The sequence below is a fragment of the Atheta coriaria genome, unplaced genomic scaffold (assembly GCF_025399875.1).
Source record: "Atheta coriaria isolate IRGN ID8LTWV9N9 unplaced genomic scaffold, Caltech_Dcor_3.1 hic_scaffold_6_pilon, whole genome shotgun sequence".
Classification (NCBI taxonomy): Eukaryota; Metazoa; Arthropoda; class Insecta; order Coleoptera; family Staphylinidae; genus Dalotia; species Dalotia coriaria.
In genome coordinates, this window is record NW_027045448.1 from 3522034 (window position 1) to 3548082 (window position 26049).

The 26049-nt window shown below is 34.5% G+C and overlaps 1 protein-coding gene and 1 long non-coding RNA gene across 7 annotated transcripts in view; one reads left to right on the forward strand and one right to left on the reverse strand.

The window, feature by feature from the left end:
* Nucleotides 1-11028, reverse strand: part of LOC135794876 (band 7 protein AGAP004871) — a 31135-nt gene extending 20107 nt beyond the window's left edge. The window contains exons 1-3 of one of the 6 annotated variants that reach the window (XM_065306348.1): nucleotides 10476-11028; nucleotides 6788-6891; nucleotides 6659-6673 (exon numbers count right to left, since the gene is read on the reverse strand). In XM_065306348.1, the coding sequence (XP_065162420.1) occupies nucleotides 6659-6673; nucleotides 6788-6845 (73 nt within the window). In that variant the 5' untranslated portion in view covers nucleotides 6846-6891; nucleotides 10476-11028. Of the gene's footprint in view, nucleotides 1-732; nucleotides 930-2799; nucleotides 3225-6658; nucleotides 6674-6787; nucleotides 6892-10475 lie in introns of those variants that run through there. The other 5 variants (XM_065306347.1, XM_065306350.1, XM_065306346.1 and 2 more) reach the window with 5 other exon arrangements.
* Nucleotides 11029-16428: 5400 nt separating this feature from the next.
* On the forward strand, nucleotides 16429-23532 carry LOC135793792 (uncharacterized). The gene is made up of 3 exons (XR_010548715.1): nucleotides 16429-16678; nucleotides 21762-21873; nucleotides 22003-23532. It is a non-coding gene; the product is annotated as an uncharacterized lncRNA (long non-coding RNA).
* Nucleotides 23533-26049: the final 2517 nt, after the last annotated feature.

The window sequence follows — 26049 nt, forward strand, 5'->3', positions numbered from 1 at the left end:
ATGAACACAACACACTTCATCCTATATTTCTGCGTCCAAAATTTGCCTGTTTGTTTCCAAGATCAAAAATTTTTCTGTACCAAAACTGTATCAAAATTGAATTAAAGGTTTTTGCGTGAAAACTTAGCAAATAAACAAACAAACATTTGCATTTATAATATTAATTAAGATAGGAACACAATACACATTGGAAGAAATATATTTCTAAAGAGCTTCTGCGTTCTGTGTAAAGCAATGCGAGTAAATCAAAACAAACACGATTCATTGTGATACCCTTAACTTTCGATTACGCTTCTCTTAACTAAGCCTGGATACACACTTTCATGACGAATTGAATTGACGAAAAAATGTCCTCAAACACACGATTTACAAATATTTTACTAACTCGGTGCAATGGATACAAGTCTATTATGCCCAGATAGTCTTTCCAGCTCAAAATCACTTATTTACTTGGCATATTTTAAAATACAAAAACAAAAATTTCCAATTCAGTTCAGCACGTGACCTTTCACTACAAAACAACGCAATTATTTAACCTCAAATAATATATTTTACTTTATCCATAGCGAAAGCAAGTCAACAAGTATCTTTTTAGCATGGTTAAAGTAGACAATTACCTTTACCTTTACATCGCAATTTTTCTTGTTTAAAAAAACGTTATATACTTTGCATTCTATATTTAATTAATGTACAGGTAAGTGTTGGATTTTTGGAATTGTTAATGCTAATTACCTTCAGTCATTATTCCCCTTCACGGCGTCCACACATACGCTTTCAGCCGCGTCGCGTCGACCGCCCTTATCTCTACTCTAAATGTTCTCGAGCTCTATGCAATAGTCGTTATCGACGGCGCACGCACAACTGATGCTAGGCGGCCGGAGGCGAGCGCACCTTCGCCAGATTTCCGCGCAACCGCCGCTGCAGCCGCGGCGCGGCCACCGACGCCACCAGCTCGCTCGCCGTATCAAGACTGCTACGAAATGTCTGACCGAAAATTCCGCCGCGCAATTACTCCAGCGCACGTCCTCTTTCAATTCAACTCTCCATAATATAATAAAAAAAGAAATATTGTTTTTGGCGATTTAAAAAATGGAAGAATATAATTTTTAAATTTAAAATATTTTTATAAATTATGAAATTGCGAATGGGTTTTAATTATTCACAATTTTAACAAACTTAACACAAACAGTGTATAAAATTAAATTGAGTAAACGAAACGGAATAATAAATGCATTGCATATTAAGTCTTTTGTTTGCATATAATTCGAAAAGCAGATGAATCAACGCTTCATTGCACAATGCGCTGCAATCCAATTCTAAAGCATATATCTAAATAAGAATTTAATTGCATTGCGGCTAATATCAAATAACAAAAATAAATCGCCCCCGCCATATGAACTAACCAATCCGAAATGTTGCTATGCAAAGGAGTTATTCTTATAGTGTTTATAATGTCAAACTTTACTGCTGATCCTTAATTATGCATATGCTTATAAATCCTTGATGTTCTAATGTGTTTACAAACATTTTCTTTAGAATTATCATACTTCAGTAGACACACAACATCAGGGAACATATTTGATGGGTCGATATATTTCTGGACTTATTTTATAAAACATATGCGACGTCATCTAGAATTATATAAAAACATTAATGAATAAAACCTAGACATTCAATAAAATATTAATAAAATCCATAGCGAGTATTAATTGTAAAAGTGGTTTGACCTTCAGGTAAAATATACCTCGTTATATTAATATATTTATGATTATGGTATATTGGAAGGATTTTTAGTCCATATTTAAACTATTCTTTGATATAATATATGACGATCGAAAATACTTATCAATTGTATAAGCTTAATTCGGAAAGGAAACGTCAAAAAGAATTTGACAAAATATAAGAAGAGAACAGTTGAGAACTAAACATCCAAATATGGAGCATCAATATTGGTGAGTTCTTAAAAAGTGTATTTTATAAGATTTGATTAGTTTTTTAATTAAATGTATAAAACGGTTTTCATGATAGCACAGCATAAAACACAACATTGGGAATTGTGCAGAATCAAACAAAATTATCCTATACTGTCTTTTCAGCATTTTTATAATGCATACCAAAATATAAAATAAGGGTGGTGCTACTGTTGCTTTCGACGTACGGTGTCAAATTTGTATCGCGTGATCAAATTCCCGCAACGACAGGAACATGCCACCAGTGATTGTTATATTTTCCTTTTAGCTTGAGTTTTCAATTGCATCGTTTACTGTGCAATCCTTGAACTTAAACTATGAAAACAATACTCCTTCGAAAGCTGCGATGTGGAGTGAGGTAATTGAAGTCAAACAACTTTTTCACTTAGTTTTTTTTTTTGATCCAGCTCACTTATATTTGTTCTGATTTAATGTTATAACAATAAATAAAATATTGTCGCATAAAAATGCAACATAAAAATAACTTGTTGCCAGTATGTTGCATGTTATCTCGAAAATCAGTGCATAGCTAATGAAAAACACACAGGTGCTGTGTTTAGTCACTAATACAATTGTAATGGGTTTTTCTGTAATGATATATTACTTTGTTTTTATTTCTATATTCCAAAATTATACCCTAATCAATAGCGCTGACCTTATATACATTAAATATCCGGTAAATGTTGTATGTTATGATGCATTTGATGAAATCAATAAATAAATCACTAAAATAACATTACAGAAAACTAGAAAAACACGGTTCTATTAATTTAAAAACTGAAACGCACGCACAAAAACACACACGAACACACGGTTAGTGCACGATTACCATTGCTATACATGCTGACCGTAGTCGCATACGAGGGGCGCTGCTGATGTTTCTGCAAGACTGTCGCATTACCGTTAATCATCGTTGGTGGCAATGCTACGTGGTCCAACCCCTTGTGTTCGCTAATTCCAAAGAGCTGGCAATGTTCCCAACGCGTACAACGCTCGGGCGATAGGTTCCACACTTTTCTATAATGCAGGACCGGCGCGTGTACCTTCAACCCACCCGACAGATGCTGGCCTGACCTGAACACACCAGCGCATGCACTGCCACAAACTTATTGAAAACCGTTAATTAATATTAAATTACAGCTGCAATTCAATGCAATTGTTTTATACTTTCAGGGTATCACAACGCGTTGTGCACTGCTCACTAGGTGAGTCGCTAGCGTTATGACGGTCGATGGTTTGATGTTGTTTCCATATTTTACTGACCAACGAATGACATGCGTTGTGTTTTCGTCGACGTCGTCGCGTGTGGTTCGCTCGCGGCTTTATGCTTTATGTTTCGATTAGACTTTCTCGTTAACACATTCACATGCACTCGGAAAATTTATACACATGCACACACGGCGTTTATTAGAACGAAGTTCTTTCATTTTTATATTACATTCGCAGAAAATATGAACTTGTGATGAGGCACTTCGCATTATATTATTTCCGATGAAACAAAATCAAATTGAAGAATTGATGCTCATATAAATACTCGTACTCGTATACTGCGACTGCTTCAATATAAAACGTTTTTTCTGCATCGACTTAAAAACTACATAATGTACGCATCCTTCAATAAATAATAAACAGATTAATGATTGCAGATACAGTTTAGGAAATTAAAGAAAGAAATTATTAATGACTAATTTAACACGCGCGACATCAATCAACATCTATACAATAACATGTTATTGATTATTATTTATTGTGGGCGTTAAATGTCATCCTTGTTTAAAATAATGACCCGGTAAAAACGTAATCTGTTAATAATTTAGGGAATGATTAAAGATTAAAGATAATGCATTTATTACTAATTATAATATAACAAGTAGTTTTAATTTAGCGTTTTTGTTTTTAAAAACTTAATAATAAAAGTTTTGCCAGACATATTTTTATAATTTATTTATTCATATATTTATAATTTCATAAATATATTCCACAAATTTCTTCAATTGACGTGGCAAAAATTACATTGAAAAACTCAATTATTAAATATTTATTTGTTGTAATAGCTATATGTTCCAAAAGTGACGCATGTTCATAGGTACATATTGTTTTGGTACAAATGTTATTGCGGGTCAAATAATATATCCTAAAAATGATTTATTACTTTTAGTAATACAAGCTTAACCAAAAAAATTGAAACATATGTGTGGTTACCTATATATTGGATTTATTTAAAATTCTGCACTTTGTTTTGAGTACACATGTTTCGAGGGCATCGTCAGTGACCCTTACTTGCGGAGTTCAGACACTGTGTATAAAATGTTTTCGACAGGCAAAAACAAATAAAAAAATATTTGCAAACTACAAAATTTCTTTGATACACAATAGTATAATAGTTATTTTTTTTAAAACTTGATAACCCGCTTGTTTAGCTGCAACACTACACTTGCTGTGAGTTCTTTAAAGAGCAAGTTAAATATATAAACAAAAAAATTCGCTTAAAAAATAATAACTATATTGAGCTAAAAATAAGAACAAGATTCAATATCCACGAAGTACCTACTCGTATATTAGGTACGAGTATAACACTATTATTAGTTTCTATTACTTTTAAGCAAAATAATTTTCTTCGTTTTAAAATTATTATTATTATCAATTTGTTGCTTCAAATGTGACTAGTTAATTAATTTAATATTTTATATCACAATCTTTTTGTTTTTAAAATAGAGTGTGCGCTCTTATCTCATTCAAGATACAGTTCATTAACAGCACAAACATAAATAAAAACATAATGCCTGTAAAAATGCACCCACTCAGAAAAACCAGAGTTATTATAAAATATAGTTAAAATATAAAGAAAAGAAAATAAAAACAAAATGGCATATGATTAATAATTTAGCAAGAATCTTGTATTCGTATACACGTATACACTGAGCTTTCATCGTTATCTTTTGGTTTCAAACTTAGGTCCTGGCATGAACCCTTTAAACTAGAAGTCATGATTTTGCATTTGGACCTCACATATTAAATGTTTGTCGAAATAAAGCATAAGGCGCATAATATGTATCTAGGTTTAAGTAAAATAATTTATATAAACACTTATAAAACTTGATTAATGGTGTTTAAGCATGCCAGACCCTTGCCTTCTTGATAATTAATTTTCCGCCGCAATCACCCACAAATTGTTTTTGCAGGTACTGCAGTTTTAATACCCATTCTAACATTCATTATTAAAAATTACATAATTAGGAAAAACATGAAGCTGATGTAGACTTTGTACACTGAGGTATAAAGATGTACTGTTAATAAAATCTTGCCTCTGTTCTAATATTCTTCGCATGTATGCTTCGGATGCACTGCGACACAATGAAATGCTAAGGAGTATTCCCACCGCTCTTCTTTAATACATACTTGTAGCATACCCATTTTATCATTGCCCCAAAGCAGCTATATATTCTTGTGGACCGTGAAAGAACGATATAAAAAAGAAGTGAGTTTTGGGGTTTGTCATCGTTAATTATTCAAACATCCTGTGCGCATAGGGAAATATAAGACTTTTTCTATCTCCAGTGGGCGTAAATTTGGTCAACTCTAGTATGAGAATATTTTTAGGTTTACACAACTCTAGAAACTGTTATTTGGATTTAATTAGTGACACAAGCTGTAATCAGGCTATGGTGGATTCTGCACAGTTTCTATTCGTGTTATTCCTCCATGATTTGTGCAAAGAGAAAACGAAAAAGTAACCACCTAATGCAAACAGTAGCTCAAAGTGGTTGGCAATGTGTACAGGATCCAGGGTGGTTCGTTAAGCTCGGGAACGCATCAAGCATCCTGGCTGGCGCAAAGATAGGAGGAAAATTGCGCAAATTACTCCCTCAACCAGCAAATCGCCGGCTCCTCTGATCCATTGAGGAGATACCGTCTGACAGAGTGCAGCTAGACGAAAAGCAGACCTAACTATGGTTTGCCGCAAATATTGTGGTATGAATGTATGTTTTGCAAAATAATTATTTGACCAAATTGAAAGGGAATTGCAAACAGTACAACTCTCTTGACAAATTGCTCATTTTTTATGTTACTTATAGGAATCTCGAATTATTAATTAGATTAACTTTGAACTTTGAACCAAATTTACTTATGAATACTCGACTATCATCCACTTTAATCACAGAGCAAATAATTTCAGGGTAGACCGACTTCTTATTTCGTAGCTGCACGAGTTTGTACTCAGCTCAAAATAGAAACATTTCAAATTTTGTACCAGGATGGTTAAAGCAACCACTCTGCAAGGTTTGAATATTTTATTATCCAAACTAGTTTAAGCTCAGTTACAACTCGTTTGGGATCTGCACTAAATCCAGATTGAGACATTTTTAGTCATGTAACCAAAATATTTGTATAAGCAAAGTACAACATCATATACGTAACAGCTGAAAATACAAATATCTTTTTGCATCAGATCTCAAAATAAATTTAACTGTATTATTAACTTTTCAAGTATGTACCTAAATCATCAAAAACTATTAGCATTGAGCATTGTTGCCTAGCGTTCAGAAATTGATAATATTGAATCGATTTACATGCCTTTTTGTAATAGTGTATCGGATAATGAATAACAGATAACCTTCCATCGGAAACATGACATATCGTTATATTTTTGTACTTTAATAATGTATTTCATTATTCTATTGACTCACCATGATGTGGTTCACCTACAACAAAGAAAAACACTGGTCAATATTCTTCTATATTATAAACAAATAAATGTATTTCATTATTAATGTATAAATCAATTTTTTAATATTTAATTACAATGTTATTTATACCTCCGAAGACGTGCTTTGTATAGTCCTCCCTCTGATGCCCATTGGTAACGTTCGCCATGGCCGGATGTACTCGCCGTTCCTGAAGTTCCACAATGCCGGTGGGGCTAAAACCAACAATGTTAATTAATCACCGGTTTCCACATTTACGCGCTAATATAATTCCCCCGGAAGTCAATGCTAATTACACTTACTGTTTAAAAAAATCCACGCGCGTGGTACAGGGTTTGTTAAGAGGCAATTTGACTTGTGAACGATTTTGAGGCGAAACAAGAGAGAGGGGACACTAATTGGTCATGTAAATCCGTTGGAAAATAATGTTTAATAAGTAGAAATCGCGTATGCAAATTAGGCAAATAGGTTACTATTTAATATTTTGTAAACAAACATTCAATCCACTAATATTGTGATAACAAAGCAATTAACAACAAAACTTCATTCTGTTGTTAAACTGTCGCGTTGGCATGACTAACTACTAATTCAAAAAAATAGTTGTGTAGTAATGTACAGGGAGAATATAATAGAATAGAATATAAAACTATTTAGCAATAATTTAAAAACATATTTTAGTGGTGTTGTATGTTTGTACAACTGCCGAACACAATTTTAGTGTCGACAAATACAACAATAGTTTTTTTTAGAATTTAATTCAGCTCTATTGAAACAAAAATAATACAATTAATCACAACGCCATAAATAAACTCGTATAAAAAGGTTGTTTTTATAGTAAAAAAAATAATGTTTCAAGTATTAAAAGAATGACAACTGCTGAAAACAATTATTTCTAAATAATTTACTTTTTATTCAGGGACTAATATCAATGAATAAATTATACTTACAGTCCATCATTACTTAAATAGAACTATTTCCCAGAACTATTTCACGCATGTAATTTATAGGCGATTAATATTTGATTATAGAAACACAGTGTATAATGAACTACAACTTTTTAATTATTAAATTTCAGATTGTGCATTTCACACGGTTCTTACAAATTAAAGGCCATAGAACTTGACGACTTGCAAAAGAATGAGATTTAAAGAATACAAAATCTAGTACATTAATATTACTTAGGTAGTATTCTGGTGGTATTTCTTGGTATTATTATTTTTTCTTTAGTAAATTAAACATAACAATAGATTAGGCTTTAATATCTAATTTTGATGGTTCTGTTTAATTATGGTATACATTTGATTCCATTTATAATCATACACTCTGCCTAATTAGTAAGATTATAATCACTATTTAATCTAATAAATAAGAGAAACATATAAGTCTACATTAATCAACATTTGCAATTACATATATTACACCAATTTAGAAGCAGTACTAGAAAGTTTATTGTGCGACAATGTCCGATATATACACATCACTGGTGTGGTCACAATTGAATTATAAATACATGCAACGTTGCTACAGCAACACCAAACAAACATTGCTGCTCAGCGAGTTTCTTTATGGGAACAGCTAGTAGAAAATTGCGTTTCCATTATTTTACAATAATTTTCAGTTTAAATAATAGTTAAAATGGTTATTTAAAATTTTCTCCCAACTACTTATGGTCAAATAAATTCGTATGATGGCAGTGCAACTAATGAGTGTAATATTGCATAGCTGCGTTGTTCTACCTATCCTAAAAGAAATACATTATACGCCCAAGCACTGATCGTTCGTTTGTAACCATATTGCTACTGTTTTTGTACATATTTCTAGGCTTTTATTGATCACAACATTCACGCGAGGTTTGTTCTGACGTTCATTATATTGTAATATTGATGTCGATCGACAACAATTTTACATATTGCCCATATCATGCATACATTTCTGTGTAACGAATTATAAGTCGCAGTAGATTTTGGTATAAAAATCAATTTGACCCAACTTGTTAGGTAGTAATTGGATAAATACGGATAAAAATAAATAAAATTAAGGGAATTATTACAGTTAAACATTAAGCCAAATTACTAGCTAGTTGCAGTTTTCAAAATCTAATAAATTATAGCTGAACTTTTTTGTGTCAAAGTAATGCCACGTGTCTCGTAAAGTAATTAATGAAAAAAAGTATATTCCACGTAGTGCGTATTAATAAATCACACTAAAAAGCAGTTACTAACTTCTGTTTTAGCCGTTGGTTTATACGCCATTAGGTGACATTATTGATTGTCACTCTAGGAATATTAGACTTCTCTCTCATTGAATTGTTTAAAATATATTGATTGATATAGTAACACTAAAGTTAAACTAACACGTGACAAACTGCTTTAGAAGGTGTATAAAATTCAGAAACTTAATAGTGAGTATGTAATTATAATGGTATAAAATAGTAACGTCGGTATAGCAGTACCTACTTCACGAACGGCTAAAGCCGTGACTAAAGTACCTACTTTAGTTTCGAGTTTTAGTCACGGGGTAGAGCTTGCGCCTGCGCCAACGATACAGCACAAAGTAGACGGCTTCCATACGTCGGCAGTCCAAGCTCAAAAGAACGCCTAGCGCTCCACGGCTCAGCGCAGCACGCCTGGCGTGGCACGACCAAGCGCGGCGCGTTCGCGTGTGCGAACTCCCATGCGATTATAGCCTTGCATTTTCCGATAGTGTACAAACAAAATTCGAAGTTTTACAATACAAAAGTTTAATTTAAAAAACGTGGAAATGGAGTGGAAATAGAAAAAATAGCGTAAGCGTCACGTTGCTAAACGTTGTTAAACAGAGCAGTTTAGTACACTTGATACTTAATATACTATTAAAGTATTGCTTTTAGCTAATGCTAAGCAGCAATGTAGAAACGGCTTTTTCTTTTCGTTTTATTTTGTAAATTTTATAGTTTCTGAAATTTCCTTAATGTCTCTAATAAACTTAAGCATTCGGGTAGCAAACAGACTTTTCTATATAAGCAAATTTGAATTCTTTCCATGTAACGGTTCGCTAATTTGCTATTCGTGTACCTGTACCAGTACTAGCCATTTACCCAAGTTTCGCCGAATCCAAAACAAAACAACAATATCACATGACCAATCATTTCTATTAAGTTCTATCAGTTGTACATGTTGATACATGTTGACGTGTTACCTACACGTTTGAGTGCAATTAATTTTGATATTTCCCACTGTTTTTTTTTTATTATATACACAACAATTACAAATAATTGAGATCCGTATATGTTGTGCAATATATTTTGGTTCCACAAATAAAGAATTATTAATATTGCAAATATTCATAATATAGGTAATAAATTATTTCAATATCAATTTTAGAAAAAGGTCACTGCTAAATTCAAAATAAATACAGAATCCAACGCACCGCAAATATTTTGTTCGTCCGGAGTCCTCAATTGGTTGATTAAAAACAATGAATATAGGCGGTTGCAGACATTAAGTGCAAATTGTGATGTGCGCGCTGATACGAAATGAAAATATAGGCGCAGCATATTTACCAATGCGTATGCGTTGTATTTGGCCAACCGCCAATTGTACCAATTTTTAACCTACTCTTCATAGTTCTAGCCGCTGCTCCCAGGCCACTGCCTCGCAAAAATAAACACTAATTGTGCATTCCAATTCGCGAATATTGAGTACTAAATATTCAGTCGCCAAATAGACACACGACTTTATTCAAACTAGTTCAAAATTTTCCCGCATCAACTGTACTTATTATTAAAAAAAAAACAAGACACAAATAAACATTCACTTACTTTCAAACTATCCCAAAAAATATATTTACGGTCCCAGTATAAACAACGAGAAGTGTGAGATGGAGTAGATACTTGGTCAAGTTGCACTATCTGATGTAGACAGATGAGAATGATATAATTCACTACTTCTAATAACAAACGAAACAGCAAAAATTGTTTTGTCACAACGACTTCGTCCACGCAGCAGCAAGAATAGTTGTGTCGCCGTTTTCAGTGTTCTGAGGCTAGTCTAGTCGCGCCGCTTCGACGCGTTGATATTTTTCCTATTAGCTTGTATATGTGAGTATACGTCAGCCGTGCACTACACTCGCATATTCATAGACTAACAGGGTCCTCGCGCACACGTGAATACAGCGCACAGTTATGAGAAAATTGAAAATGACATGCACGACTAGAAGGCGAATGTGTTTTGTTTGACTGTGGTGTGTTGTTTGAAGTCGACGTAAAATGCACGAATAGTTACGAGGTATGCGCGCGCTGGTGGTGGCGGCGACGTTGGCGGCGGCCGCTACCCTACGTTGTGTTCCGATGTGTTAGTACTGCAACTAACGTGTGTACTCGCGTCGTGTCGTTGCGATAACAACTGAACGGCGTGCGAACGCTCTAGTCGGCCAGCCGTTGTTGCTGTCGCCAACGTCGCGAGCGCATCAGAAGGGTGTTAACGCGAGAAGGGTACCGATGGCGGCAGACACGCAACAGGAGATTTCGAATATTTGCGAAACCAGAAATGTTGGAGATTGAATTAAATTACTGTGTTAATTTATACATTAAACGCCAATTAATTAACGCCAAATTTCATCAGTAATGTCTGTCGTTAAACGGCTGATAGGTTTTAGCGAAGATCCTTAAATTTCTTACACGGTCGAGTTCAAATCAGCATATCAGTTTATGGATCGATTGTGAGTTAAGCTTCGATATATGTTCAATATGACGCCCGTATAAAAATCGAATGTACCGATTTATGAACATCCGATATTGTGCATTCTGACTTGTTCATCCATTACATTAAACGCTGCTATTATTACTACTATGATGGTCGCATTTTTTTATTACATGGTTAATTTGATTTTACTTTCATGTGTGAACTAGTTTTGAGAATCACGCAATATCAAATCATCCAACATATTATTATGTTGTAATGTTATTGTAATGTTTTGGATAATATAGATGATGCTGTACGCGGCAAATAAGGTTAATACTTTAATCTATAAAATTTGCCGAAATGTCCGTGTAGTGATAGGCTGATGTACACAACCGACACGTTAGTCAGTGTTTTTTTATGCGCATTGGTGCGATACTTTGTAAGATACGTAATATTGCGGGTTGAGAAAAAATTAAAAGCATAATTTTCTTTAATCACAACTTTGTTGCAACCGGGTAACAATAAATTATTCTATTTTGCATATAATCCTATCATAGAAACATTTTTGATTAAAAATTCTATCGCATTGTTTTTATAAACAGTCTCTTGTACATATGTTTTTCCTCCATTATTTTTGTAGGAAAATCTTAAACAGGAATTCATATTCGGGCTATATATTGTAAATATTTTACTAAAAATTGCTCATTTTTAGTTTACATAGCGGGAAAATAATGCCTGTTCAATTGTTAAACAATTTATAAAGATATAATTATTTATAGTGCGCTACAGGAATCAATTTTGAATAATTTATAAATTCCTATCACGGTACTTAAATGGAATTCCTTGACTGAAATTATGCTCGATTTTTTTTTTCTGTCTACAGGTATGAACTAGTGCGTAGCAATTTCCCTTTGTCCTCACTGATGACTTTGTATCACATTGTGAATACTCACCATTATTATTCACATTAATGATCTGTTTTTTTTTTCATCACCTTAATATCGCGTTTAAATTGACTTTAAAATTTGATGCGATTTTGGTTCGAACGATTAAGTTTTGAATTGATATTGAGTTGAGATGATAATCTGCTCATGATATACGTGTTGTTGCAAAAATGAATATGGTTATGAGATTTTAAATCAATTGAAGAGTTTGTTGGGTTATAAAGTGGATTATTCCGGACAATGTATTTTGGTTTTTATGTTGTTGTCAGATTATTCAATAATAATAATTAAGCGATTTATATAGCTGCAGCCTTAATATAAACTAAAAAATCAATATTTGAGTGAAAACCCTACATCTCCTAGCGCCCTTAAAACGTGACTCGATATCACGACAAACGTAGAGCGAAATTTGTTCTTAATATTTAGTTTGCTAAATCTCAATGTTTGGTTAGTTTTTTGTTCCTCGATGTAACGGCATCTCTTTAAAAAGTGATTTAAAGAGATAAAGAGATGCCGAAGTTCGTTTACCTTAAAAGCTATATATAAATATTTTCGTAATAACTCTATAAGCAAAGTATCAAAGAAAGAAACGACGAAAAAATAGATGGAGCTTAAGGCAGAAAGACAATGTGGTTATGGCCACAATAGGTGGTAAGCTCAAACAATTTATACTAATTATATTATTACTCGTATATAATATACATATATATTCTTAGAAGTGTCCAATGTGTAAGAAAATTTTTATTAAACCTAAAATTACACTTCAGGAATAATATCTTACTTGAAATTGACAAAAACGTATGTTGCTTTAAAAGACTGAAAGTAGATTTTATCTTATTCACGAAAAACTTCACAACTACATTCACGAATATAAACGATTTTGGATTCGGTTAATTTAGAAAGAAAATAAAACCGGTCTAAAACAGTTATTTAACATGTATTTACTTCACATACCCTCTTTTCAAAAGCGTTTCTATTATACTTTATTAGAGTACAACTGATTTTAAAGAATTGCTCTTATCTATCATCATAAGATGCTCTACTTTACCCGAATTTCCTTCAGTACTTTTAAGTAGTTACGTTAATGTACTTGACTATAATTTTCCCTATTATCTGCAATCTTGTAACTGAGCGACTGAGGCAAAAGTATAATTTTATACTCCTATTTAAATAATTATACTTCCTATCGTTTTTTTCTATAATTGTGTAACCATTTGGCGCTTAATAGGTATCTAAACTACTTCAAAACCTCTACTATTAAGTTTAACCTTTAATTATATTTGCATTTCGGATCACCCATCTAAGCAATTAAAAAAAAATTAAATTTTCCATACATAGCTTCGGAAATATTGTACAAAGATATTTAAAACATTTTCTATCCGCACCCTACACTGAGACTAATTATTTTATAGCACCTAACTTGATTCGTAGCCGCAAAATAATAGTTTATACTTTTTTGAGAACTTAAATATGGTAACTTTAATAAATGATTGTCAATAGAGATATGATCATAATCTATTAATTATTCTATGTGACGCAAAATATTTTAATTGTGTACAATGCAATATTGCACTATATTTCTGAATTAATTAAACAAGAAATAAGTGATAAGCATACATACAAAATATCATGGTTCTCACATAGCAATCATATCAGGTGTAATTATGCGATCGATCAACTATACTTATGAATGCAGACAGCCAAAAATATATCGGTACGTGTTGTAATTTGACATTGGAAATATCTAACCAAACCGACCGAAAAAATAAAATAATTTACATAATTTGGAACCCATTTTAGATATTAATATAAATAATACGCTTGGTGAGTCTTAAGTGTCATATACATGTGAGTGAATTTTAGATGTTCGTTTATTAGTAAATTCCTACTCTATTCTACACGCAATCTGCCAAAATGGCTTAGCCATCCGCCGAATCGCCATCGAGTAATTACCATATGGCTCGACTCTGACTCTGGCTACTGTCTACTGACTATTGTCCACTGCCTACTATCAACAGATACAACAGATGCTCGAAATGTGTTGAATCTAATGTCTTCTGACTCCAGTTCCTGACTGACTGAATACTGCTACTGTTTACTCTCTACAGCCGTTCCCTAACGCCGACCGATGTTAGGAAACCTCGTCTGTTGATAATTAGAAATTACTCAATTTATACGAATCGAACAAAAGAGGATCGAGCTGCTGAATCTCGCCGGCTTCGTCTTCATTCATAACCCTCTGGACGTAACATATAGGCTGGTATTAGTCTAATAAAACAAATATATGAGCTGAGGTTTATCACACTTAATTCCTAACAAATGAAACTTATTCTTTTGCAAATCATTGATCAATATAATTTATAGAGGATAACAGAACAATCTGCTAAATTCATATGACCCCAAATTAAAGACTAAAATTTTGCGCAAATATTGAAATCATCATAAAAATCGTTTGATATGGGAAATCATCATGATTGTTATGATATAATTTGGTCAAACAAATATAAATATCTATATGTTGTTTTTACAGGAGATTATGTCAAGGGTGTCAAACTACTTTATTCAACTACTTGAAAGTAAATGGAACGTACAACATTCTCAAATAGGTATACGAGTATATGATTTAAATCAAAGTTAAACTGAAATGACCAAAATAACACCTGACACTGAATCAATGAGGAGCTGGAATTCCAACATGTGAACCTCGAACTTTTGGCATTCCGGAAGTGGTCGAATCCACCATCTAGTGAATTAAACAAATTAGTAACAATAATTAGACTTATTAACGTGCAATTAATTTCCAAACGTACGGATATAGTATAGTATGGAAAATGAAACAACACCCATTAGTGTTTGCCGCCATGTGTGATTACTCGCATTAGCTTGTTGTATAAAACCACCTCAATACGCCTGACCTAAATCTAGCACATTGCGTGATAACTTGAAATTTCCTCTCCATTCATATGTGTCGTGGCTATGCCAGGATTATATCTGTGAGAGTACAAGAGATGCGGAATGTTCAAAATTACTCATGATGTTGTAGTTTGCTTGATTATTGTCCCATAGCTGCCAGTTCCTGTGCCACGAGGTATCCCAATCATTTAATTATACATCGCACCCACCTACATACAACAGGCAAATACTCATTTGCTGGAAAGACCGGGCCGCAATGTCAATAATGTATTGATGTAAACGACAGTGTATGCTTGTTGCACTTAATAGTACCTACCTCTTGAATAAAACAAGAAATTTGAAAATAAAGCATTTTCTAATGCGCCACCCGTTAAACACACATTTTCCCCAGAAAAATTAAATTTGTAAATTAAAAGTTTTTTATTTCGGAAATTGGTATAGAAGGGCTCCCTGAGCATTTTATTTTAATAAAATTTAACTTTTGGACTCATAGCTTTCCTGCAATTTGTTCAAATGTGAGGTCACATTTTCCATAGAGAAATCAAATATGGAAATTTAAAGTTTTTATTTTGAATGATCCCGTAAGAAGTGCTCCTGAACATTTTATTTAAATCAAATTTTACTCTTGGACCCATAGTTTTCTCGCAATTTGATCAAATGTGAACTCACATTTTCCACAGAAAAATAAAATTTGATAATTTAAAGTTTTTATTTTGGATATTGCTATAAACAGTTCTCCTGATCATTTTGTTTTAGTAAAATTGAAAATCATTCACCATGAGAAATTAGAATTACACCACTCGAATTTTAATTTTTGATTAGTTTTAATAATTGTAATTGCGGGACTAGTATCTGTAGCATTCAGAGATGGCACTTGCCTGAACTAAAAATAGAATTTTATTCTTTATTTCTATATTTATCAGCAAACGTTTTCATTCGATACAAGAATTGTGTTTGTTTTGAACACAATTTACACTTTCTTATCGAATGCCCGTGTGTCGTCGTTGCCATCCCCTCACGCCACACGTTGTCTCGTCCTTAGTTTAGTTGTGATCGCAGGTACCTAACATGCCTGTTGCAATTCACACACAAGGTTGCGTGTTATCGGTGGATCGTTTTGCGCACCTATTACTTTTACCTGCGTGGTTCATGCTGCAGGCACGTTGTCTTATTGGAGACTGTCGCATCGTTTCTTGCGCTATCGATGGATTGCAGGCAGTTTCGGGCCGGTCGCTGGCGTATCTAGACGTATTCGTACTTCACGCGACTCATATCGGTTTATCGGACTCATATTTTCTTAATTTGCATTGTATTTGGTCATCAATAGACTATTTAGTTGTAACATACATCTGCCGTGTTTTGTTAATGATTAATTTGTGCGTTTAATACCCATAATTTTTATATGTTTGCGTTTGATGTTTACATTCCAAATGCATATTGTTGCCATGATGTTTCCCGTCATTAGGAGGTTCCTTCGTACTTGAGTAAGTAACTTAGCACTGCATTGGTAAGTTTTTATTAAGTTATATTATTCAGTTAAATGTTTTATGACCTGCGTGTTGCAATAGCTCGCGAATTAAGGATGTCTTGTTTATTTTAATAGCGGGTAATATAGAAAACGAAGAACAAGACAAAGTTTGCCCCTTTTTCGCGTTTTTTAAAACACACGGCGGAAAACAGGCCATATCAAGGGAACCCTTTGTCATATTTTATCTTTTTATTTATTTTATTATATGGCAAGAGTGCATTATCAAAATGCACCCTTGAACTCCTGCGAAATTTGATCGTTATAGCCTCAAAATAGCCGCCAAGCTTTACCCTTTTCTTGCATTTCTTAAAACACGCGCCTGAAAACAGGCCATATCTCGGGAACCCTTTGTCATATTTTAGTTTTTTATTTATTTTATGGTATGGCAAGAGTACATTTTTAAAATGCACCTTTGAAGCTTTGCGGAATTCGATCGTAGCTGTCTCAAAATGGCCGCCAAAGTTATGCGTTTTTTTGCAATTTTAAAAACACGCGCAGGAAAACAGGCCATATCTCGGGAACCCTTTGTCATATTTTAGCTGTGTCTTTATTTTATGAAAGGAAAAGAGTGCATTTTTAAAATGCACCCCTGATCCCCCCCCCCCCGAAGTTCGGTCGTAACTGCAGCAAAATGGCCGCCAAAGTTAGGCCTTTTCTTGCAATTTTCAAATCACGCGGTGGAAAACAGGCCATATCTCGGGAACCCTTTGTCATATTTTCTCTTTTTATTTACTTTATGATATGACAAGAGTGCATTTTCAAAATGCACCCCTGAACTCCTTCGAAATTTGATCGTAACTACCTCAAAATGGCCTAAAAAATTACGCTTTTTCTCGCAATTTTTGAAACACGCGGTAGAAAGCGAACCATATCTTGCGAATCCTTTGTCATATTTTTGTTTTTTCTTTATTTTATTGTACGGCAAGAGGGCATTTTTAATATGAACTCCTGAAGCCCCGCGAAATTCTTTCGTAATTGCCTCATAATGGCCGCAAAATTTTGCCCTTTTCTTGTACTTCTTAAAACGCGCGGTGGAAAACAGGCCTTATCTCGAGAACCCTTTGTCATATTTTAATGTATTATTTATTTTATTATAAGGCTAGAGTACATTTTTAAAAGGCACTCTTGAAGCTTTGCGAAATTCGATCGTAGCTACCTCAAAATGGCCGCCAAATTTACGCCTTTTTTTGCAATTTTCAAAACACGCGCTGGAAAACAAGCCATATCTCGGGAACCCTTTGTCATATTTTAGCTGTTTCTTTAGTTTATGATAGGAAACGAGTGCATCTTTAAAATGCACCCCTGACCCCCCTCGAAATTCAGTCATAACTGTCACAAAATGGCCCCCAAAGTTAGGCCTTTTCTTGCAATTTTCTAATCACGCGGTGGAAAACAGGCCATATTTCGGGAACCCTTTATCATATTTTCTCTTTTTATTTACTTTATGATATGACAAGAGTGCATTTTCAAAATTCACCCCTGAACTCCTTCAAAATTTAATCGTAACTGCCTCAAAATGGCCGCCAAAGTTATGCCTTTTCTCGCAATTTTCGAAACACGCGGTAGAGAGCGAACCATATCTTGCGAACCCTTTGTCATATTTTAGTGTTTTCTTTATTTTACTGTAGGGCAAGAGTGCATTTATAATATGAACCCCTGAAGCCCCGCGTAATTCGGTCGTAATTGCCTCAAAATGGCCACCAAGGTTTGCCCTTTTCTTGCATTTTTTAAAACACGCGGTGGAAAACAGGCCTTATCTCGAGAACCCTTTGTCATATTTGAGTTTTTTATTTATTTTATTGTATGGCAAGAGTACATTTTTAAAATACACCCTTGAAGCTTTGCGAAATTCAATCGTAACTGACTCAAAATGGCCGCCAAAGTTACGCCTTTTTTGCAATTTTCGAAACACGCGGTGGAAAACAGGCCTTATCTCGAGAACCCTTCGTCATATTTTAACTTTTTATTTATTTTATTGTAGGGCAAGAGTGCATTTTTAAAATGCACCCTTGAAGCCTTGCGAAATTTGATCGTAACTGCCTCAAAATGGCCGCCAAAATTACGCCTTTTCTTGCAATATTTGCCATATCTTGGGAACTCTTTGTCATATTTTAGTTTTTTCTTTATTTTATTGTATGGCAAGAGTACATTTTAAAAATGCACCCTTGAAGCTTTGCGAAATTCGATCGTAACTGCCTCAAAATGGCCGCCAAAGTTTCGCCTTTTTTTTGCAATTTTTAAAACACGCGCTGGAAAATAGGTCATATCTCGGGAACCCTTTGTCATATTTGAGCTGTTTCTTTATTTTATGATAGGAAAAGAGTGCATTTTTAAAATGCACCCCTGAACTCCTGCAAAATTCGGTCGTAACTGCCTCAAAATCGCCGCCAAAGTTACGCCTTTTCTTGCAATTTTCAAAACACGCAAACTGAGCGCAGTTTTGTGCCGATCGTGAAATGAGTCGGACGTGTTTTTCGCGGCTGGTCATTTTAGTTTGAGTTTGTAATTTGGCAAATCGCATTCATTTCGATTTTCCATCGACTGCATTTAGTTATTACTTACATGCTTAGTGTTTTATTAGTGGATAATAGGGCGTCAAATATTAGTACAGTCATTTGGTGCTAAAAATGTGGTTGCTTGGAAAATAGTGCGGGATTGTTGAAAATTGGTATTCATATAGATTTCGAGGTGCTCTTTACGAATTTCAACTTTGCCACCTCGTATCTTGTTCGCTCGAGCCACCATCTTGAAAAATGGTGTCAAAAACAGTTTTTGGCCATATCTCCTTTCCGACTCAATTTACGATAAATATATCTATATAATAAATTAAAGTAGAGAAAATTTCCTATAATTTATGTAAGTACCTTTTTCTTGTAAAATTAATAGTTTTAGCGTACGGGCGCCACAAAGTCTACTGCTATTTTTGCTTGCTATGATTTGAGGGTGGTCCTGCTCCCCCTCGCTTGTTTGAAAGTTTCGCCGGCCGAGTTTACTTTTGTTTTATTATTTCTTCATTGAGTCATTATTTAATATTTATTGTTCTGAATAGTCGTGTTGTTTGCAGTTTTGATGCCATGGTTGATAACGTAAATTGTTTTATTTGTAAAACTCCATTGCAAGATAGTGAAGTGATTGAAGTGAAAGAAAAGGGATTGGAAACCTTTCGTAAGTCAAGCATTAAAAGAAAGGATAATAAGGGTAAACTTTTAGAGGGATTGAGATCGGTAGTTGTTCACGAGATATGTCGGAAACGATATAATAATGAGAAACTAATTAAAAAGGAAAGTGTTGTCACGACTTTTCAACCACAACTGCGATCCACGTGCCCGACATTCTCATTTAAAGATCAATGTATTTTGGACGCTGCTGAAATAACAGCAGAATTTATAGCGAAATAAAAACGGACGCATTTGAGTGATCGAAATATTGTGTATAGCGTACATAAATTATTGATGAAAAACACTATTTCAGAACGTCCTAGAGCACGTAATGATGATTAGGGTAGAGCGATTGTTGAATGCCTCGAGCGTGTTTATGATTTGGTCGCAGCCAATGCACAGTATCACAATTCGTGCTTGTTATCGGCGAAGATGTAGATCTTCTTATTCTTTTAACGGCACTATCAATGTGTTCAAACATATATTAGCTAAAACTAGAAAAAGGAAAAATTTTGCAACAAATCTATTCAACCAAAAGCATGATCGATCAAACAGCGGCAGATCACATATTATTCTTACACGCTTTTTGTGGCTGTGATACAACATCTGCACTCTTTCATCAAGGAAAATTAAAATGTATTAATGTACACAGCAAAAATCCATACTTAAACGAAGTTATCCAGGTATTCAAAAACCCAAAGGCTGGTACAGAGATCATGGCTACAGCTGGCGAATTCTTCCTTCTTAAATTATACTGTAACAGTGATGTGAAAACTATGCAAAATATGTCTTCAAACATCTATAGATATGCCAGCTTCACAAAATCAGCATACAAAAATAAATTTAATATTGCATCGCTACCACCAACTGAAGCCGCAGCCCAACAACATTCGTTCAGAACTTATCACCAAGTTAAGTAGTAGTATGGGAATGAACTAAATGCAGAACAATGGGGATGGAAAAGAAAAAAGAATGGGCTAATTCCTGTCATCACACTTGAGTCCCCAGCTCCCGAAACATTGTTAAAACTAATATCTTGCAAATGCAAAAATTAGGATTAGGCCTACTGGGGATATCAAGATAAAAAAACAAACGCGCCACGTACTCTACCTCATGGTGGTGTGGAAATGAGTTTTGGCGAAAATTAATGTTGAAGTAGACTTTGCGGCGCCCGTACGCTAAATCTATTAATTTTACAAGAAAAAGGTACTTACATAAATTATAGGAAATTTTCTCTAGTTTAATTTATTATATAGATATATTTATCGTAAATTGAGTCGGAAAGGAGATATGGTCAAAAAACTGTTTTTTGACACCATTTTTCCAAGATGGTGGCTCGAGCGAACAAGATACGAGGTGGCAAAGTTGAAATTCGTAAAGAGCACCTCGAAATCTATATGAATACCAATTTTCAACAATCCCGCACTATTTTCCAGGCAAAACTACCAAATGACTGGGCTATATACACAATCGTTAATTTTTATTTGCGTTTGTTGTGCGTGATGCAAGATGGCCGCGTGCTATCAACTTGTTTACACTGCACGCTCGCGATATACAGGTAGCATGTACCTGCAACGTCTTGCAACGTGTGTTGGGATATTATTTCGTATAATTGTGGTCTATCAGTGTCGTTGCGTTTGGTATTTTATCCAGGGAACATGGACAATGTTCTGCGTGAAAGCGGGGAAAAAACGGTAAAGTGCAGACTTTCTTTATTTTCTTTTTCTGAAATTGCTGTCCTCGTTTAATTCACCTATTTGTGCAAGCAAGGTCTTTGCTTACGCAAAGTTAGAACGGTATCTTATTTTGTTACTGTTGTGAACTTTTTTGTTTATCTAGCCGTCTCTAGAATTACCGTAGTTAAATGTGATTTAATTTTAGTTCTTGGTGAATTCTGCGCCAAATATTTACCCGAAGATCATCTTCTGGCTACCAGCAATGGCCTCCGTATTGTCCATGTTCCAGCGAGCTTCATGCACCGCGAGAAAGGAAGGTAAAGTGCACATTTTCATTATTTTTGTTTACTGGAATTTCATTTAATTTATACGCGGCAGTTACCTTAGCATCACATGTACGTATTTTTAGTACCATATCAAATTTAATTTTAGAAATATTATTATAGAAATTAATTTTGAGCGTATAACACCCACAGATGTATACTGCGGTGGAGAATGCACTTGAAAATCGCCTACCACGCCATCAACCAAGGAACATCTTCCAGCCTGGTGGAGAGCAACTGCGTTTCGACGGGATGCGATACCTCTATAATTATCAAGTTTATCAAGAGTTTACATTGTATTGCACATACGCCTGACGACTTTTACTGTATTTTATTATTGCTTCTCGTGTAAATGGGACGACCTTGCGTTTTATTTGTTGTAGTAATGCGGATAAGGGTATTTGGTAGTTGCAGCATTGTTGTCTAGCTTTAACTCGCAAAAGGGACGTCCCTAGAGTTGATAAATTAAATTCTCCGTTAAATTGTATTAATTTGTTACAGGAATGGCGCTTTGATAAATTCGAAAATTGGGGTATTAAGTGGGATTTTCACATGCAGAGTGAAATTGTTAGAGTTGTTTCGGTATAGCTCGCGAAAGAGGCGGCTTAGAAATTTCCGCGCGATCTTTTAAGATGTCAAATTAAAGTCTCCGTTGGGTGGTATTTATTTGATGCAGAAATTCGTACAACCCGGGAAAAATCGCATAAACGGGTGATCATTTCACCTTTTCTCGGGAAATCTTTCCATTTTTTCAGGTTTGCTCGCTACCTTGGCGGCTCAGTAACTTAAGCGCGGCGTCTAGGGATGCGGAATAAAATTCACCATCGGGTAGTATTGCAAGTTTATATTATGATACCAAAAACCAATACTACAATTATCTACCTGCTGTCCCCAACTAGACGTTAACGTCGACTGACAATTCTCTTTTCTGCTTAGTCGGTCGTGCGCGGTGGTGTCGTGAACATGTGTTTTGTTTGTGCGTCTATCTGCATAGTTATTAATCGGGTTTCTTGAGATGTTAATGTAATAGTGGCATGAATGTCAGCAAGTATGGCATGTCATTGAATTGTCGCCCATGAAATCCGAAAGTGAGTGGTTTTATCCCAAACCCCTACTATAGAATTCTTGCAGGTCTAAGTTCGGTTGTGCGTTGCGTAGTAGTGTGCACATGTTTCGTAAGTCGGTCGGTTCTCGTGGCGCATTTTCACGTTTCTTGGGGTTATAAATCGGTAGTTTAATTAATATCGGTCAGCATGGATAGAATTTAGCATTGATAAATGTATGCGACGTGTAATTAATAAGTTATCGCGCGTGGAAGTATAAATTAAGTTGTTCTTTCAATGTGCGCACGTGTTTTCAGTCGCCCGTCGGTTATCTCTCGTCGATACGAAGAATTCTTACTGGATTTATAAACTTTTGTGCATTTTTTAAATAATTCAATCGTGGAAATATACTACGATTGTTTCCCGTGTGGAATGAAGTCCGTAAAATCTTTTCCGTATCAGTTTGTGAAGTTTAAACATTCAAGTAAGTGTAACTTGTAACTTAGGTAACTTTTGCAAGTAACGTTGAACACAGGTACTTAAATTTCATGTAACATAATTAAATGGACTGTTTTAATTATATGAGTTGGAATAAAATTTAATTTAATAGTATATTTTGAAGCAGTTATCTCTCTGTGTTCCTATGGTCGTTTTCAGAATTAGATTTAAAGATCATATTTGATTACCCGTGTTTGAAATGCGTACAAGCGATATATAAATGTTGTTGTTTTTAAAAAGCGGAGATAAAGAAAAACATTAATACCTGAAACGAATAGAGTTTGATAAGTGAGCGTTGTGGCTCAGGTGGCGTGTGCATATGCTAGTATGCTGGAGGTTCATGGATCGAATCTCAGTTGTAGAAGGCAATTTTATTAAATAATAAGAAATTTAAGAAATGTGGGTTGCATACGACAAAAATTCAAGATTCAAATGATTCAGAACTAACTTGAAAAGCAGAGTACAACAAAGCAACAACAATAGGAATAAGTGTAGAAGATAGTGGAGGAGTAAGGAAAATGAGTAAGTAGAGAGCAGCAGCAGGAGAGAATTGGAGAAATAAGAAGAGAGTAGAGTACAGGGGTGACGGAATTTTTAAATTTTTTGGCCACGTGTCGTTATAAGACAGTCTACAGTCTACTGCTTCGGTGCGTCCATTGCTCCCGGCCCATCCTACAGCTACGATGTCTCTGCGCTTCATCCCCAGGATTCTCAGGCATATCAACAATTTTTATGGTGGGGGATCACCCCCAGAGAGAGGGAACTCCTTATAAGGACAATCCTTATAAGGTCTTGTTCAAATATTTCTAAGTTTTAAGTCGTCTCAAGAGAGGCGACACTTAAAAATATTCTTACAAGTTCTGACCTGCAGCTGAAATGAAAGAAGGAGCACACAAATCACACAGGATACCTAAACAATTTTTATAGTGGGGATCATCCCCTGAGAGAGGGAACTCTCCTAGAGACCTGTGCCTGAAATGATAGAAAGGGTATACAAATCAAAGAAGTAAATATATCATACTACTTCTTTATTAACAATAGAATACAAGTTTAGATTTTACAAGTCAACAAATTCATGTCGCCATATTCAAATAGGACTTACGACCTGCTTAGCCGCGCACATATCAGTAAGTACTACTTCATAAAGTTCTACCGCGATAATGAAAATAGTAAATAGCCAATTTTCTAGGTGAATGAAAAATGGAAACAAATGTACAGGGTGTTACAAAAGGAAAATTTAAAGTGCAAACAAAAAACTCACTTGACTCACCTTGTTCGTTTTCACTCGACAATCAAGAAAACTAATGTACAAGGTGTTTCAAAAAGAAAACAACTTCCTTTTAAAATATACACCAACGACAAACCTTTAAACACTACAAATATGGTTATATATTCACATGACATAAAGGGAAATTAATATACAAGTGTTGCAAAAGAAAATTCATAGATCGGAACAAGACACTCCAAAACAATAAATACAGCTCATTTATGCATGGATGTCAAAGGAAATTAAAATACAGAGTGTCTCAAATAGAAAATTGCCACTTGCAATTGAAAAACAACCAAAACCTACAAGTATAGCATATGTTCATTCAATGAAAAGGAATGCACAGAGTGTGAGAGAAAGAAAATCCAAAGTTCAAGAAAGACACGAACCAAAACTACAAAGACAATCAATTATCCACGTAACACCAGGATACAGAAATGGGCAGGATGTTATACAAAGAAAACAATTTATAATAAGATGTAATATTATTTTTGTAATAGGCGCGCTTGAGATGCTAGCGGATGGTCGACGGATCGCCATAAATTTACACTAAGACACGTTAATTGTTGATGAAATACAAATAGATTTAGCATATTAATGCTATTAGTGTGACTTGTAATGGAAACAAAGATTCGCGATTGATTATCTTGTTTTGTAGGCGAAAACTTGTGATACAATCCGTGTTGGAGACGACAATTTCCTGATTAATTTTACTTAAATTGTAGCTATTATACTTGCTAATTGAGAACCAACAAGTTCTATTCCAAAATCGAATTCAGTATAATTGTGATGAACACGCGCGATTTATCCGGCGTCCGATATAAAACTACAATGTGCCCAGTCTACGGCGACAACACGCGGTCACCCTGGAGATAGGTGGTTTAATTTTGCTTGTTGGCTGCCCGCAACTCAAAACAATTACTGAAGCAGATTCCAAATATTTCGAATTTTCTATCTGTTTCGTTCTACCGATGTTAGTTAATGAGATATTGAGAAACACGAGTTTTATTTTCTCGATTTTTGTATGGTATCTAATAAAAAAAATCCCGTAGATTAAGAATTTGCAATTCATTCTTTTCTATCGCTTTTATTTTACAATATCGCGGTAAATGACAGTTCATAATGTTTAATTCGTCGCAGAAAGACAATACACATGTTCTCGACAATATGAAAACTTACTTGGCAAGCCCCTTGCACCGCAATATGTGAATCTGAATATCTAGTTGAATATATGTATATTCAACAGTACACAAAACATTAAATTCACATTTTATAATAAATAATTCCATCTTCGAATTGATTCAATGGTTAATTCACTCCAAATACCATTAAGTATTGATCGAATACGGCGAGAATCACTGA